The sequence below is a fragment of the Vitis riparia genome, chromosome 11, assembly GCF_004353265.1.
Source record: "Vitis riparia cultivar Riparia Gloire de Montpellier isolate 1030 chromosome 11, EGFV_Vit.rip_1.0, whole genome shotgun sequence".
Classification (NCBI taxonomy): domain Eukaryota; kingdom Viridiplantae; phylum Streptophyta; class Magnoliopsida; order Vitales; family Vitaceae; genus Vitis; species Vitis riparia.
In genome coordinates, this window is record NC_048441.1 from 1630284 (window position 1) to 1648842 (window position 18559).

Sequence of the window (18559 nt, forward strand, 5' to 3'; positions counted from 1 at the left end):
TTGTAAAACAAGAAGAATTGGTTCTTACTATCCTTTCTGGGTTAGGCGTTGAATATGGTCCCCTTGTTTTTGATGTTACCTCCAAAGCTGAACCTCTTTCTCTGCAAGTTTTGTGCGCTCTGTTTGTTGCTCAAGAAAATAGGATTGAGCAGCACAGAGTGTCAATTGTGCAGTAAGCTTAGCCCACAATGCTACAAGCATTTTTATTGGTTTGATGTGAGCTTCACTGCTTTTCAAGCTAATTCCTCAGGCAACAATGGAGGTGGTGGGGTGAATCCAAATCAGATGATTGCAACGATGGAGGTGGGCTATGACAAAGTTGTAGGATTCAACTTCACAAAGACATTTGGGAATGGTTTTTGAAACTGCCGCAAGAGATCTGAAGGGAAAATAGTTGGACGTGAACAATGCGTTCCTTAATCAGCGGAAAAATATGGAAACAATAACAACTTTTTTGTTTTAAAACTTTATTACTTTTATTTAGAATTAGCCGTTTCTAGAACTACTTTTATTCATTTTTTTATGTGCATCTTGAAAGCTAACTAAAGAAAATAGAAATAAATTAAGGCCCCGGTGACTATTTTTGGAAACAATTCTAAAAAATAGTTTTTAAAAATTATTTTCTAATGTTTTGTAAAACAAAAAGTTTGTTTGGAAAGTTTTTAACCTATTTTTAATATTTTCAAATATGTTTTAAAAATAATTTTTATATTATAATTATTTTCTAAAATTGTTCTTAGAAAGCAAGCGAAGACAATAAAAAATAATTAAAATATATTTTTTAAAAACATCATATTTTGTATTTTTAAAAACATAAAATAACTTTTAGTTATCAAACATATTTTCTTAAAATACGCCCTAAAATCGTTTAATTTAGTTCATGAAAAGAAAAAAAAAACTTAAATATCAAACATGTCAAATTCTTGGTTCTCCATGTAAAAAATAATTAGTACATATTAAAATACATTAAACAAAAAGGATTTTTTTTTTCATATATATTTATTATCTACCTTATTCCAAGACAATAAAATAAAATTGATAAAGATAATAATATTGAATCAATATCATACTAAATTTTTAAATATGAACTTTTGAGGAGAATAGCATTAGAGCAACCAGTTGGTTATTATATATACATTATTCGTCTTGAATCTAAGTTGGTTATTATATATACATTATTCGTCTTGAATCTAAATATATTACGACTCTAAAATTTCTACACATGTTTAAAAGAAATTCACTATATATATATGGTCAAAAACTTCATGTAATTAATGTAAGATGACATAACCATCTCCAATTCTCCGTACAAGTTCACTATTTTCGATTTATTTTTGTATAGATATTATCGGTTTTGAGATATCAAAATGACCTGCTAATGTTACTAATAAATACGCATTGTATCGAGTCACAATTTTAAAATACATTAAAAAAGAGAACAATATAGGTTGTCAATAACTTTCCTCCCAAGTAGGGTATGGTTAAGATTATAAAGAAATGTGACTTAAAATAGGTAATAATTTAGGATTTTTCATTTTTTCTAATATATTTTATTAGCATCTACGCATGATATCATCAGAGTTTGGGCATTGGAAGGTGGAAGTAGGGGTCCACTTCTTTGTTGGCTGTGCCTTGGTTAGGCTACAGAGCGTGCTCACTCCAATCCAATAAGTCCACAGTCTTTGTCTTTTTATTTATTTTTTGTATTAATTTTTTTCTATTTTTTTATTTATCAAGGCATGTGTCTTCTCCTCCACTTTTCATGGAATTTAATATTATTTTAAACGATTGGAACCTCCCTTTCATTTCTAAAAAATAAAATACAAAAAATACAAAAAAAAAAAACACACTTGACAAGTTTTAAAACTATTTTCATTTTCTATTTTTAAGAATAAAAAACAAAATATTTTCAAATAACATCTTATTGTTTTCACTTATTTTCTAAGAACTGATTTAAAAAATAATTATACACGTATAAAAATTAAAAATAAAATACTAAATATAAAAATTATTTATAAAACATATTTAAAAATATTAAAAAATATGTTAAAAATATTTTAAATTTTCAAACAGATTTTTGTTATATAAAAATCATATAATAGTTTTTAAAAACTATTTTTGAGTTATTTTTTAAAACAGTTAACAGACAAACTCATAGTTTTTTAAGAAATTTTATATTACATATAAGTATATAATACATTCATGAAGATAAATTAAGAAAATTATTTCTCAAATTTGAATTTTTAAATAAAAAAAATTAAAATTACCTTTAAAAATATTGTCAAAATCCCTACCCTTCAATTTCTACTCTCTTAATTATTATTATTTTTATTTTCAAAATAAAATAATTTATTATTTATTGTTGTTAAATTATTGAGCAATATGCTAATTCATTGAATCATTTTATTAGAAATAAAGAAATTTAAAATTATTTTATTTTATTTTAAAATAAAATAAAATATTAACCATGTGAAAAATATGTGATGCTTTTTTTTTAATTACTTAGAAAGCACTTTGTAGTAAAATATTAAATGTATTTAATTACGGATTAGAGTATTTTATAATAACATATTCCATTATGGATTAAAGCACTTTAAAGGAAAAAATATTAAATTTGAAAAGATTTTTTTTTTAATTGAAGGTATTAAAATATTTAGACAAAAATTATAGAAAAATTGGTAGAAGTCAATAGACTCTCTATTCCCATGTGCATAGCTCACATGGCCAATTCAAAGCCCCTGTATTATATATAGACTATTTTATTAATTAATTTTATATCTTTTTTTAATCTTTATCTCTATCTTTATATTTTTCTAATAAATATAATTCACATTTATTTATTTAATAATTAATTTCTGACATGTAGAGACTAGAATATGTTTGACAGTAATTTTAAAAATTATTTTTAGTTTAAAAAGTGTTTTTTTTTTAAAAAAAAAGAAATAGATGTTTGATAAAATTTAGGACACACTTTTAATTAAAAAAATCACTTATAATATTGAAAAATCACTTAAAAACACTTTATTGGTGATTCTCTTAAAAGCACTTCGAATAGAAGCATTATCAAACGCATTGACAGTGTTTCTACTTTCAGTGAATACTTTCAAAGTATTTAGCATTATTTATATTCGAAGTGTTTATTATATGTTTGATTCTAGGAAAATTTGAGGAAAAATGCAAAGAAGAGAAAATATAAAGAAGTAGAAGAAAATAAAAAATTAATTAAAATTCAATAAATTATTTTTATTTGATACTTTAAACTCATTTTACTTATTTTAATTCATCAATATAAAGATTAAGTAATTTTAAAATACATAAGCTTCTAATTAGTTTTAATTACATTTGATTTTTTTTTTTTTAGTATTTTTCATAAGACAACCAAACATCATAAAATCATTTTCCTTAGTATTGTTTTTTTTCCCTTAGTATTTTCCAGGACCAAACATAACCTAAAAGATAAATTGGAAACAATATCACCACATTTCAAAATCTGGTTTACAATCTTATGAATAAATTATTAAAAATGTGCCCATAATGCTTTTCTTAAATTAAATTATTATAATTATGAAAACATGTTTTCCACATATAAGTAATTGTATTTTAATATTCATGTTTGCAAAATTTGAACTATAAATTAAACTATAAATTAAATTTATTTTGTGAAACTCACATATTATTGTATCAAAATAAAATAATCTGTTGATTTTGTATTTTTTAAATTATAAAAATAAAAATTATATGTTTAATTATAAATATCATATTGTTAAAAAAATTAAATAATTAAAATAATTAAATTAAAATTTTTAAATTCCAAAAATTATGAATATTAAAAATGTTTCATAACTAAAAATTAAATAAAATGTTAAATAAATAAAAATTTTAAACTTTATTTTCTATCTTATAAACATATTATGGTCAAAAATTGAATAATTAAATTAATTAAAATTTAGAAAAATTAAATTAAATTAAAACTTAAAAAATAGTATTTCCTAGATTTAAAATCTCAAAAAAGTTAACCTCGTTGACAATTGTATTAATAGGTTATTCATATAAATTTACAGTTTGTTTAGAAAATGTTCTTCAAACTCCAAATCATGTTTGGTAATTTTCTCCTTTTTTTTAACAAAAAAATAATTTTTTGAGAATATATTTTAATTGTTTTTTTTTTTGCTTGTTTTAAAAAATAATATAAATATGAAAAATGATTGAAAATAAAACACATAATATTTTTTTTAGAAATAATTAAAAATATAGAAAATATTTAAAGTTCTCAAACACACTTCTATTCTACAAAATATAAATCAATTATTTTTTAAAATTATTTTTAAAAATTATTTTTTGATGCTGCTTTTCCAAATAAATTCCTAAATAAACCCTAATAGATTTTTCTTTTGAAAAAAGGTTAAAAAAATAATAATAATAAGATGGGGTACTTCAAAAGCTATAAAGAAGGAAGAAAGTTTCCAAATTTTGAAAAAGTATGGTTCCAAACTATAAATGGGATTTGTGACAAAAGCCATGATGAGAACATTGGACTGAAAAAACATGATGAAAACCCATGTACCCAAAAGGAGGAATGAGACAAGAGAAAGTGTGGCCACATACAAAATGAAACAGAGATAAATATAATAATGCTCTTAACACATGTGGGTCACTGGGTCTGAATTTCAATTTTATTTTTTTCTTTGTTGGGAAGTCTTGTCTTTGAAGCTTTGGGTTTTTTTTTTCACTTTAGGCTCTGCCATGTTTTTGGTTCTCTTTTGCTTTTGGAGGAGAGTGATGTGTGCTAAAATTTTCCCCTTTTTCTTTCTTTCTTTCTTTGAATCTCTAGATTTCAACTATTTTTTTCTCTTCGTTTGGAGATTTAAAGTTTGTTTCATGGTGATTTTAGGAAGCAAGTTCAAAATTATTTTTTAAAAACATTAAGACCTTGTTTACCAATTGTTTTTTAAAATAATTCTAAAATATAATTTTTGAAAATTGTTTTATAATGTTTTATACAATAAAGATCTGTTTGAAAACTTGAAATGTTTTTAATTTATTTTTAATATATTTTAAAAATAAATTTTATATCTAATGATTTATTTTTAATCATTTTATATACTTCTATAATTTTTTTTAAAAATAATCTTTAAAAAATAAATAAAAATAATAAAAAATAACTAAAAAATATTTTTTGAAAACACTTTCTATCAAACATGTTTTCTTGTTGGGAAGTCTTGTCTTTGAAGCTTTGGATTTTTTTTTCACTTTAGGCTCTGCCATGTTTTTGGCTCTCTTTTGCTTTTGGAGGAGAGTGATGTGTGCTAAAATTTTCCCCTTTTCTTTCTTTCTTTGAATCTCAAGATTTCAACTATTTTTTCTCTTTTTCTTTCTTTCTTTCTTTGAATCTCTAGATTTCAATTGTTTTTTCTCTTCTTTTGGAGATTTAAAGTCTGTTTCATAGTGTTTTAGGAAGCATTTTTAGGTTAAAAAATATATTTAAAAAAACATTAAGATCTTGTTTGTCAATTGTTCTCGAAAACAATTCTAAAAAATAATTTTTAAAAATTGTTCTCTAATGTTTTATAGAATAAAAATATGTTTGGAATTTGAAATGTTTTTAATATATTTTTAATATTTTTAAAAATAATTTTTATATCTAATGATTTATTTTTAATCATTTTATATGTTTCTATTTTTATTTTTTAAAATGGTTTTTAAAAAACAAGTGAAAATAATATTAAAAAAACAACTAAAAAACATTTTTTGAAAACACTTTCTAGTTGTCAAACGGGTTTTCTTGTTTTTTTGTTCTAAATGAGAGAAAAATTATTTTCGAAAACAGTTATAAAACAGATTTTAAATGTTTGTCAAAATTTAGAAAATTATTTATAATATTTATTGAAAAAACATTTTATAGGTGATTTTTTCTAAAAATACTTGAAGTAAAAACGCTCCAAATGCACTCTTATTCCGGTTACTAAATTTGTTTTATTTTCACCTTTTTGGGTTTAATGCCTAACATTGAATGATGCCCTTATCACACTACCCGTAATTTGATTTTTGTACAATTTATCCTCAATTAACTCATTCAACATTAGTTTCTTTGATTTTTTATTTTATTTTTACTAGTGTGGCAATTTAATTTTTAAGTAATATCAATTTTCTACTGCCCTCAAATATTAAATAAGTTATTTTGCTAAAATTTTGAATCAAAATGGATGGACAAATACCTATTGAAAATATAAATTTTTTCGATTTTAAAACAGATTTGATAAATTTAAATTTAAATTTATTTTTGACACCCTTTGAGAACAAAATTGAAGCATTTTTAAGATGTTTTTTGTAAAGCTTATATGAAACAAAATTGAAAATATGGAAAATAAGTAAGAAAGATTGTATTTTGAGTAAATAGATAGTTCTTTCATATAAGATAAAATCGAGAAATCGATTCCATAAAATTAAGTTTATAAACAATAATGACTTAAAGTGGGTGTTTAATAAATTAACTTAATAATTTAAAGTGATTTAATAACTTAATTTAAATTATTAAATAAATTAAGCATATTTGTTAAAATAACTTAATATTATAATTTAAAATTAAAAATAATTTTAAGTATTAAGTTAAAATAATTAATTTATTCTTACTTAAATATAAAATTATGTTTAAAAAAAATTAAGAATAATATAAATTAAGTCATTAAATTGATTTATCAAATAATCTTATGTTTAAATAAAAAATAAATTATATATATATATATATATAAAACCGTCTTACAACTGTTTTTAAATATTATTTTGAGAACTGTTTTCATAAATATCGCCAAACGTGGTATCGAGATACTCGGGTTTTGAAAAGAAGTTCTTGTGTGGAAAGTATACTGAAGAGGCCTACATTCTCACGTTTGGGAGTGATCCATTATCATATTCTGCCCCCTCATGGTGGCCCCAGCTCTTGATCTTGCTCCCCAGTACAGCACAACACAAATATACTAGACAAATGCATTACAATATATGCCTAAACCACCTCTCCCTCCCCCACACAAACACACACACTTCTCCAGCTTTTTCCCAGCCTCTTTCCTCATTCACAGCCTGTCAAGCTTGAATTATTAACACTGATCTTATTTTTTTAGTCTGTGCTTCCTTTGTTGTTTCTCTAAGGGAGGTTTGGGAACTGGGTTTGGCCTGTCAAGCCTGCTGCCCACCCTATTCTCCATTGGAATTCTGCTTAGATTGCTCCGTCCACCTGGGCTAGCTCTCCTACCACCTATCTTTGTTCTCCAATGCATTGACCAGTCGCCTGCTTCGGTTCGGCTTATAGCTCGTTCTAGCTTATGGGTGGAAGTAGTGGTATGCAGGAGGAAGATGGTCAATGAGCCTCCTATATTGCAGGTGAGAAGTCTTTAGCTCATGTTTTTGCCTTTGTAGAGGGAAAGTTTTAGGCTTAGAATTGAGTTTTTGAAGATGGTTTTGAATGATTTTCTTGTTAATCATTCTTCTTTTCCATGCATTCTGTGTTGAAGTTTGAATTCATGATCGTTCAATTGCAAATTTCAGTCCTTTTTTCCAGGAAGAGATATGGCTCAATTGTCGGTTTTTATCTGATTTTTTTCACTGTGTCTGATCTATCTTATGAAAAATGAGAGAGAGAGGAATCCCACATCCCATTTTTTGTTTCATTTTTGCCCATATTCATGGAAAAGCCACTTTTGATCATGGTTCCCAAGTTGTCCCATTTGAGAAATACCGCTTACAATTAAGTTTTAGGGGATTTGAGGAATGACTTCCTCTTTTCTGGATGTGTGTTTGTGGCTTAATTTTTTTCTCACCTTCATCTTTGACTTTGTTGATGGTTGGATATGAGTCAACATGATCTGTTCTTTCCATTAGCCTTTGGTGCTCATCAGATGTGGCCATGGCCGCACCCGAAAACTGAAAATTTTTCCAAACTTTTTGCATTACTGATGTGGTAAGAATGCTGAAGTTTCCATCCATCTGACTGAGTCCTAGTATTTCAGGCATGGGAACCAAGCTCCAATATATGATTAGTGTTTTGGCTACATCACCAAATAGCAGCAGATCAACTGAGAAGCCTATGGACGATTGGGACTATTTCAAGAACAAAGAATTGAAGGTGGACTTCAAAAGGAACTGTATTGACAAGCTTCACAACTCCATGGATCGAATACTTGAACAGAATAATGTAGAAACGATCAAGAAGACGATGCTGATGCACGAAGATGTATTTAAGCATCAGGTGAGGTGAAATTCTGGTTAATTCTTACTCCTTTCCTCTGCCTCCTTCCAAGAAATCTAATTAGTATCGGGTTAGGCCAAGAAATAGGCTGGTCCTTGGGGTCTATTCATCAGATGTTTTCACAATTGAAACAAAGGGAACTTGCATTAGTATCCTAGACCCTTTCAAATACTGTAATAAAACAATGAGATTTTCTATAATCACCCGAATATTAGTAAAGATAAAGGCTGTGAATTTGGATCTAAAGCTAGTTAGAAGCTCAGAAAAGAAGAAAATGTTGCAGGTGCAGGAGCTTCACAGGCTGTACAGTGTCCAAAAGATGCTGATGAAAGAACTAAAAGGTGAGAAAAAGCAGACAAGGCTTTGGAGCCCCAGAGCTGGCCTGATTAGCCAGCACCATCTGCCATTGCATACTGCTTGTGGGGATAGTTTTTGGGTTCAAGACGATCCAAGCTCAAGAGAGCTGAGCAGCAGCTGCTCAGGAGACACCCTGAGAATGGCCAGGGGACTTGATCTCAAAAGGGCTAACCAAGAAGGCGTCTCAACAGCATTCAATGCCATTGATGAAGCCCACCAGCACCCAGAAGACAACAAGATGAGCTTGGTAGAAGAGAGTGAAGTAGAGCTCACGCTTAGCATTGGAACTCCTACCAGCAGAAAGAAGAAACCCGAAAACCACCAGCCTAACCGCAGCCTGGAATTAGCCTGTTCTGAATTAACAAACAACGAAATCCCCGATCTTGGGTCATCCTCCTCGTTCAAGTCTGATAGGGGAGAGGAATGCAGTGACCTTGCCAACGCGGCCAGCAGCTCCAGCGCAACAACAGAAGATTATAGGAAGCAGCCACTTTGGCTTTTCCAAGGCCTAAGCCTGAACAGAACCCAACTTTGACAATCATATTTAAATTGATCCCACAGGTTTTTTCATGCATTAACATTCATGATCGAGAATTGTTGTGCTCCATTTTATTAACCCCACGATTAAGACACCATTGCTGGGCATATTTGGTTGTAAATGCATCATCTACAGCACATGTCTACATCATTTGTGTACTAGTTTAGATTCTGTGCACTTACCCTAATTCTAAAACTAAGTACTTCTGCAGTTGATGAGCTAATAGGGGAGAGATGATTTGGGATTCCGAAATTCGATTGACAGAATCTTCCAGCCTAATAGGCACCCAAAACCCTTTTTGACTGTTGTGTTCATACATGGGTGTGTACCAAAGGACTTGAAACTAATTAGAAACCATCCAAACTTACCAAAATGATAAGTTGCTGTCATATCCCATGTGGATATTTTCCCTCTAGTACTCATGAGATGTGGGACATCATATTTGCCCATTCATAAAAGCACCAAGTCCTGATCATGACCCATAGATTCATGAGGTGGTTAAGCTCCATAAGTGTATTCTCCCTAAAAATTGATTCTGTTGCAATAAGTGAGATGGATATCGTCTGATTTGAACTACTGATATCACTATTTAAAGTGAACCCCACGTATTAGTATCAAGAATGTGTATTTCATGTCCCAAGGAAATAAATTGTGAATGTAATATATCATAAGATGTAGAGGAACATGCTCATATATTCCAACTTCATGGAGAATAAAAATGTGACAAATATGTTATTTCTCAATGAATGGTGGCTCCATGAGTATATAAGTTTTGGAATGATAAAATCTCAAAATTAATACCATAAGCCATTATTATAAACCTTGCTATGATAAAAAGTTTTGGAGTAATACCCTTTCGATTTGATCCCGTTCTTATTATTTTATATTTAATAAACAATTTTATTATCTCAACATTTTTACTTTCTATTACGATTTTATTTCTTCGTATCTTTATATTTTTATTATTTAATAATTTAAATTTTACCATATATTTAAACGATATTTTCAATAAAACTTAAAATTAGAATTTTAAATTAGATTGTGATATAAAAAAAATTCAAAAGTACTATTTAAAATTTTATTTTTATTTTTCCTTATGTATGGAAACCAACACATTTTTGTGGGCTAAGTGGTATGTCCTAAGATTTTTGTAAGGAGAATTCTAGCATGGTGGACTTTGGATTCTCGACATCATAATGCTGCCACGTGGCTACTTCAGAATCATGGAAAGGATGAGCCTCCATTGAAAAAAGGGAGAGAAGGGAGAAAATAGTATCAGAGAAATCCACTGCTCACTTCCAACATCAAATTCAAACATGTCCATAGCTTTATCTCAGCAGAGCTTCTTCTTCAATGCTCTGTCATCAACCCACTTCCCCAAAAGGAAGATCTTCACTTCTGTAACCTCCACTATCTCATGCAGATCCCCATCTGATGATTGTGATGGAGATTCCCCCAGGTATGTTGTTTTCTAGTTTGGTTGCCCGGAAGCCTCAGGAAAAAGTAAGAAAAATCCCAACTTTGTCAGTATTTTTGTTGTTGTTGTTTGTTGGTTTAATACTAAAAGAAAATTTAAGAGTGTTAATTTCCTCAATTTTATGTTATTTCTTGTTTGGTTGCTCAGGAACCTCGGAAAAAAGTAAAGGAAAAGCCAAAATTTATAAGATTTTTTTTTGGGAGGGGGGTTGATTTAATGCTGAAAAGAAAAGATAACCGCATTAATCAGCTCAATTTATGTAATTTCTTGTTTGGCAACTCGGAAACCTTGCAAAAAAGCAAACCAAGATCCGAACCTCATTAGAAATTTTGTTGTTGAATTTTTTTATTTTTTTGTTGATTCAATGCTAAAAAGGAAAGAAATTTGTATTAATCAGCTCGATTGTACGGCTAGGCAAGTGGGGAACTTTCAAACGTGTGATTTCACTTCCATTTCTTCGGCTGAGTTTTCTGGGCAACCAAACAAAGGTAGGGTTTCTTTTGGGTTTTTTTTACTTGATTTTTCTGATAAAATTGTGCTTTGGGTGTTGGGTGTGTAGGAAGAGGGAGAATCAATTGGCAAAACTGGCAATGGTAACATTGGCAGCTGGAGTGTTGACACTGGGGTCAGTTCATGAGGCCTCTGCAGCCAAGACTGGTGGCAGAATCGGGGGTCAGGCTTTCCGGTCGGCTCCTCCTCGTGCATCCTCCCCTAGAATCAATAATTCGAGGTAATATCATTGAACTCTGAACTGAAGTGTTTTAGATTCCAATTGCTTGAGCGCCCATTACTGCTATTATGTATAAATAGAGTTCCTTCCCCAGTGAAGGCCATTAACTTGGATGACTTGATGTGTGTTGTGGAAAGTACAGGTTGAATAGTGCTAAAAGGATTTTTTCACATTTATTGAATATTAATGCGCTAAACAATTCAATAAAGTTGGTTAGGATTCCACTTCTGCAAATTGAATCTGATTGAGTTTAGGAAAATGCTAAATTCAGCAAATGAACTTGCTCCTTTGAAATGGTTGTTGTTTCATTAGCTAGTACTGAAATGATCATATTCTTTTGAAGCCTCTTGTACTGCATCTTGTCATAGAAATTTTCCAGTAATAAATCAAATAATATTGTTATTGAGAGTGGATAAGTTTACCATATGATGTGAAATATCAGTCTGTGTTTTCATAGCCTGTTATATCTTCCATGAAAGATTTTTCTTCCATGAAGTCACTTGTAGTTGAAAATAATGGTGACTATTGTGTAAACAACATAATCGGGTAAAATTTTAGGTCGATGTGATGTTTTGTAATGTAGAGAATTAGTCGGGCTCACCTACCTATGCTCTTGTTCTGAGCAATTGGCAAGTTGATGCATTCGAGATGCAGAACAAATTCATTAGCAATCTCAGTAATCTGGATAGGTTAACTTGGGAACCTTCACATATCTCCTAATCATTGTAAACACCGTCGAAGAATCATCATATTTTTAACGGGAGAGCTCACTAAACTTGTGCCTTGCAAGTTGGATTTTTGCTTTAATTCCATTTTCACCAACTTAAAAGTAAGATCTGATTTTCCAAGTAAATGTGTTCTCATATGGGCATTTAAAAGTAACCGGATACACTACTGCCCATGATGGTATAATTTGGGGGCTTTTGGCAACCCATTTCTCATATCATTCTGTTTATGTTGGACATAAAAAGGAGGCCTTGTGCATGCACAGCTACTTTTTGAGAAGCTTGATTCAGATTTGTCCTTTTCTAGGGCATTATTCTCCAAGTCCTTCTCTTTCACATATTGCTGCCCTTAGTGACTAAATAAATGCCGACTTCCTTTGTATTTGATGTTGTCCACCATGATGACATGACCTTCTAGAACAGATCTCAAGTAAGAATAGAAAAGTGAGACGACTAACCCATGATTCAACAGACCTTGAGCGGCCTGTATATGACACTAAGCTCTTTGACGCAGTCCCGGGTGTGCTTTTGTGTCCAAGTGTCATCAGCTGGTCCAATATAAAAATATGCAATATGACAACGAAGCATGAGAGTGCAACACTGTCCTGCAGAAATCTTTGTGGGCAGATGAACAAGGCCTCCTTCCTTCTTCCACATTTTTATCAATTCTGGTAGTTGGAAAGCTTCAAACTTCCAAAGGCATTTCCAGCTCTTCTCATTGATGCAGCCCCCTCTTTGGAGTATCTGTTGGAAAAATCTGAAAACTACAAAGGCAGTTATAGCACCATCTTAATAGCTATATAAAGGTGACACTAAATATGGGATGAAAAATAATAGGTTTTTTTTTTTTTTTTTTGTCTATTAAATTGACTATACACACAGTTTATATAAGAGATTACAAGAGAAGAAATAGGAAACAAGAAATATAATAGAAAACTAACTTATTCCTAAATCATAAAACTATCTATTTATAGAAATAGAAAACTAATAAAACTATCTATTTACAGAAATAGGAAACTAACATAATAGGAAAATAATTCTCTTATTCTATTTATAGCTCAACAAAAGGAAACCAGGGTACCATCAATTTTTTATTATACGAGATGTGTTGACGATGAAGGAGCAGGTTATAGTGTAGAGGATTTTCCTAATTGTGTTTGGCTGTAGGTGTATTGCTAATTATTTGGTTATAGTTAGATGATATAGTGATCCATTAAGTTGGTTGAAGTGTAATTATATTCTTGTGAATGAAGTCCACTTGTTAGTTGCTTTTTAGCTGCTCTTTATTTTACAATTCAGTATTAGAATGCTATTATTTTTGTATGGCCAAATTGTAGAAAAAATAGCAGAAGTTCAATGCCAAAACATAAAATAAATGAGCATAAGTTCCGCCTCTAGCCAAGTACCACAACCTAACCAAAAAAGTTGCATTGTAAGCCAAAATCACCTAAACGAACAGCCCCAAACAAATACTAATTGAGAAATACCCACATAGAACCTAAGAATTGTAGCCTTTCTTTCAGTAGAACCCACATTCATATGGGGGAAAAAGGATGTGGGAACGAATTGAATGAGAACCAAGGTTTTCCTTTGTATGAGCCATTGAAGGGTGGTATTGTAAATGCTTTTGCAATTTTTGGGTTTCTTCTTCAATGAGGATAAGGGGGTGGGGGCTCCAAATCGAAGGCAACGAAGGGGAAGGAATTGGCAACTTACAGGAGGTACTGGGCTTATTTCTGTCTTTGGGGCACTGAAGTTTGCGATCACTGGCAGTGCAGGAGGACAAAGGATCTTCGAGAAGGTAGTGGATCCTGCATCTAACTATATTCTCTTAAGATTCCCCCTTAACACTGATTTTATTTTTAATTTAGTTCTGTAAAGCCCAGAGCCTCAGAAGGGGAGACAAGCCCTTCAGGAACATTGTAAGCATCGACAGTCACAGAGTTGCTGCTGAAATTTTGTGAGCTATGCATTGGCTAGCCCCTTTATGGACATTTTTCCTACTTGCTTGTTTCTCATTATTGTTTGCATCTCTTTTTCATTGCTTTTCACCACTGTGCATTTGAAATGCCCCTTCGAACTTTATCTGTTCTCTTGTAATGTCTTCTTCATCTAGGACAAAGGTCAGATGAGACACCTTAGGCCAGGGGCGGACAGAAAGGGGCCAAGGGGGGACCACTGCCCACACCCCCCTCCCCCCCCAACACCAACTTTAGAAATAAAAAAAAATAATAATAAATAAATTATATGTAATATTAAAAAAATAAATTAGATTATGGTTTTTATTTGGCTAAAAAAATAATATTATAACTTTTTTTTATAGCCACTGGCCCCCCCCCCCCCAAAAAAAAAATCCTGTGTCGGCCACTGGCTTAGGCTGGGCTTCCATTATGTGGTCAACTCTCTAGGTTGTAATCTTACTTCTTTATGCTAACTTGGCTGAATGTCTTGTCTGCCACAATCTTGTAGATTTATATACTGTCCTCAGCTAACTGGATTCTGATTCATTATTGTGAATTAAAATGATGTTTTTCCCTTCTCTTGTTCTGGACTTGGTTGTAATTTTTTTTATTGAATTTCCTCTTCAGTTTTCTCTTACAGATTATCCTCAAAATATTTTGTTTCTAGTTGTATGAACTGTTGAAATGTCCACCAAGATGAAGCTTTATTCCTTTCATGGTTATTATCATCTTATCAAACTTGTTTTGCAATTTATTATGCATGAGAATGTTATAAAGGCATCTGAAAGTTCAAAAGTGACTCATCGTGGGTTTGATATCCCACAACTTAGAAGGAATGAAAAAATCAAGGTTTGCTTTTGTTGCCTATTGGCTATGTGAGTTGTGCTCGTAAGTTTGAGCAAATTCAACTAACAACATTTTTAGGATGAAGTATACCTGGTGCAAGATGTTGATTCTTCCTTCAAACCATACCTTTCTACTATGGTGCTCGGACAACTAAATTAGGTTTATATTTCATATTGTCTCATATAACTTAACTGTTCATTAGAGAAATACTCTGTTCCATTTTTGCACATGGGCATTTATTCTGCCTTCCAACTTTGCATTTTGGTTTGCCTTGCAATTCTCCAAGTTCAATCAAACTATAACTCAAGGCACCTTAGCTGTTGGGTGCTATGCCATAGACATCAAACCCACAAGACCAGAGATGGTGCAAATTGCTTTACATCTCAAACATCCAAATTGATAGGACTGACTCTTAACAGCCATCACCTGACCCTGCTGCCAAATTCGTCACTCTGGAGGGAGGAAAAATTATTGTATTTCCATATAACTTACTGACCAGCTCCTAACTGCTGCATTTTGACCTGTGATTTGCTCATGTAAAAAATTTATGCAATCAGTTTGTTTCTCCTAGCCTTTTTATTTTATTATTGAGTTTATTACCCTGGTTTTGACATGGCCTGGATTTCCCATGTTGAAGCTGGGAAATCTGAACTTGTCATTGATTGACAATGACTGGATAAATGATATGATTTTACTTCATGCTTGCAAATTTTCCCATAGATAACGAAAATTTATTAGAACAAGGAGTAATAAGAAGAATCAGAAGCCATCCATTAAATGAAACTATGACAGAAACAAAAGGCTAATGAATGCCCAAACCAAGAGCTAAACCCAACAAATCCCTAGTTTGGATGCTTTCCGCTCTAGGATTTGAAAATGAGAAAAACTGCATACAAAGAAACAAATACTAGTAGTAGTTCAGGAACCATTCACACATGCAGGCAAACAAACCATGAATAGTGTCTTTTGAAGACAATAAACATGAGTTTAAAAACTCAGGACATCCCGCATAACAATACTTAGATACCATGTTGAATAACCTATTTTCCTAAGAGCTACAGTTATTTGGATTTCGGCACCCATAATATATATGATGCTCTCTAACACCTGCCAATGTATGTCATGATCTCTAACAGTGTAGTTGTCAAAAAGTCAACTTTAAATGGTTATATATTTACATGGAGGATCTTTCTAAGGATTATGAGATAACTTAACTTACATTTTCTTTCATGTCGTTTTGCTTACAATTCTTTTTTTTTTTTTTTCTTTCAGCAAATAACCCCATTTTGGATTAGTACCTCAACACCCTGCTCTGTAAAACTTGTTCCTTGATTGATTCAAAATCTTTGTTTTGTCAGGACCAACATTTACATAAATCCACCAGTGGCACCGCCTCTAGTTGGTGGTTATGGATTTGGCTATGGTGTACCGTTCTATGGCGGGTGGGGTTGGTCTCCATTTTCATTTTTTGCCCCAGGTCCTAGTGTTGCCATTGGCGTTGGAGGTGGATTCGAAGTTCTAGTTCTATTTATGTTCCTTGGTGCTGTTGCTGCTGTTATAAGGAGATTTGCTGGATCAAAAGATGAGGACGACGACTACTATTGAGATACAAAACAAGCTTTTTGTATAGGATTATATCAAGTTGATGAAGGTGCTACAATATTGTATATGGTAATGCCATTGTGGGATCTTGCAAGCCTAGAAATATCATGTAATGTAATTACTTCAAAGAGACCATCTTGTAACTGCCAGTGCTACATTCCACTGTTCTTTTTCCAGGTAAAAAAGAACTGAATTCAGAGAATGGAAACAAAAAACATAATTTTTTGCCTAGCAAAACTTCTCATAGTAAGTGCCTCCTCTTGACAATGAAATTATGTATAATAATTTAAGCAGGTTCTTTAGAGCTCTTGTGAAATTAAAATGGGAAAAATGTGTTTTCAAATACTCATATATATATATATATGAACCACAAAATAAGAACTTAAATGCATAAAATGCAAATTTCAAGCAACAATTTAAAAATAATTAATATCTTATGTATTTTTAGTTAAAAATATTACTTTTGATTATTTAGGTATTATATTTTAATGAAATAAATATTATCTTTGATCGAAAAATATATGAAACTTGAATTAGTTTTAAAGTTTTTTTATTTTATAATTATTTTTATTATTATTATAAGAACTTTTATATTGTATATAATTATATAATAAGTCGAGAAAATTATTTTTTATATTTGAGTTGTTGAAAAATAATTTTGAAAAAACTGAGAAAATGATTTTACTAAACAAAGTTTTATGTTTCAAAAACAATTAATAACCATTTTTAAGAATTGCTTTAAAAAATATTACCAAACCTACCTTATTTGATATGGGAATGTTTGGTCAGCAATTGGGCTTTCTAGTAGATATTTTACTTCCCAATATGTGGGGGCATTGGTGGGGTTTATATTATTATAAAATTCAAGTCCTTGTCCTTTTGTTTTGTCTTTTTACCTAGGTGTATTGTAGTTGTGGTGAAATATAGGAAACCATGGACTTTATGTGTTTTGTCCTCCAATTATTTTATTTTGTTTAAATTTTTTGGTTTGTGGTCCCATGCTACCCATGTTAGTTTTGCAAACTTTTCTTTTAGATTCAAGGGATTTTACAAAATTCACATTTTGGACTATTGTGATTTCAAATTGAAAGATTGAAAGATTTTTTTTGCAATAATTTGAAGGCTATGTTTGGTTATGGGAAAATTTGAAGGAAAATGTAAGGTAAAAAAAAATGTAGAAGAAAAGAAAAAATGAAACAAAATGAAAAATAGATTTAAATTTAATAAATTATTTGAAATTCATTTCATCTATTTTAGCTCAATGATAAAAAGATTAAGAGTTTATTTGAGAATTATTTTTTAAAACAAATCTTTATTCTCTAAAACAAAAAATATAGAAAACACGTTTGACAATTAAAAACTATTTTCTATTTTAAGTTTTTAAGAACACAAACTATCCTATTTTCATATAATTTCTTTTTAGTTATTTTTTATTATTTTCACTTGTTTTATGAACATTGTTTTAAGAAATAATTATACACACATGTAGAATAATTAAAAATAAAATACTAGATATTAAAATTATTTTAAAAACTATTAAAAATATATTAAAAACATTTTAGGTTTTCAAATAAACTTTTATGTTGCAAAAATCAGAAAATATTTTTCAAACACAGTTTTTTAAAACTATTTTTCAAAATTATTTTCGAAAAAAGGGTCAAACAGACCCTAAATAATTTGAAAATGCGCAAGTTCTTCAATAAATTTAATTTAATTTTATATTTTTCATAGGATAATTAACATGAAAAAATAATTTCTTTTAGCATACATTTTTTTTATTAATATTTTTAAATAACCAAACATAAGCTAAAAGAAAAAAAAATAGAAAATAATCATACATGAACAAAACAAAACACCAAAATAAGAACATACACTGCTTTTCCTTTTAATCATAATTATTATGACAAAAAGAAAAAAAAATAAAGCTTTTTTTTTTTTAGGATCCTCTAAAATTCTTTTAACTATTTTGATTGTTAATAGAAAGATTTTTTTACCATGATTTATATTAGAAAAATTAAAAAGGAAAGAAAGAAAAAAAAACAAAAATATGGGTTTGTTTTCCTTTTGATCATAATTTATAT

The 18559-nt window shown here is 30.1% G+C and overlaps 2 protein-coding genes across 2 annotated transcripts; both read left to right on the forward strand.

Moving 5' to 3' along the window:
* The first annotated feature begins 7021 nt into the window (after positions 1-7021).
* LOC117924912 lies at positions 7022-9282 on the forward strand. Its single transcript, XM_034843648.1, has 3 exons — positions 7022-7377; positions 8004-8242; positions 8526-9282. The coding sequence occupies exons 2-3, from the start codon at positions 8006-8008 to the stop codon at positions 9132-9134; spliced, it is 846 nt and encodes a 281-aa protein (XP_034699539.1). The 5' UTR covers positions 7022-7377; positions 8004-8005; the 3' UTR covers positions 9135-9282.
* Positions 9283-10387: 1105 nt separating this feature from the next.
* Positions 10388-16715, forward strand: LOC117925324. The gene is made up of 3 exons (XM_034844320.1): positions 10388-10596; positions 11174-11344; positions 16235-16715. The coding sequence occupies exons 1-3, from the start codon at positions 10454-10456 to the stop codon at positions 16479-16481; spliced, it is 561 nt and encodes a 186-aa protein (XP_034700211.1). The 5' UTR covers positions 10388-10453; the 3' UTR covers positions 16482-16715.
* Positions 16716-18559: the final 1844 nt, after the last annotated feature.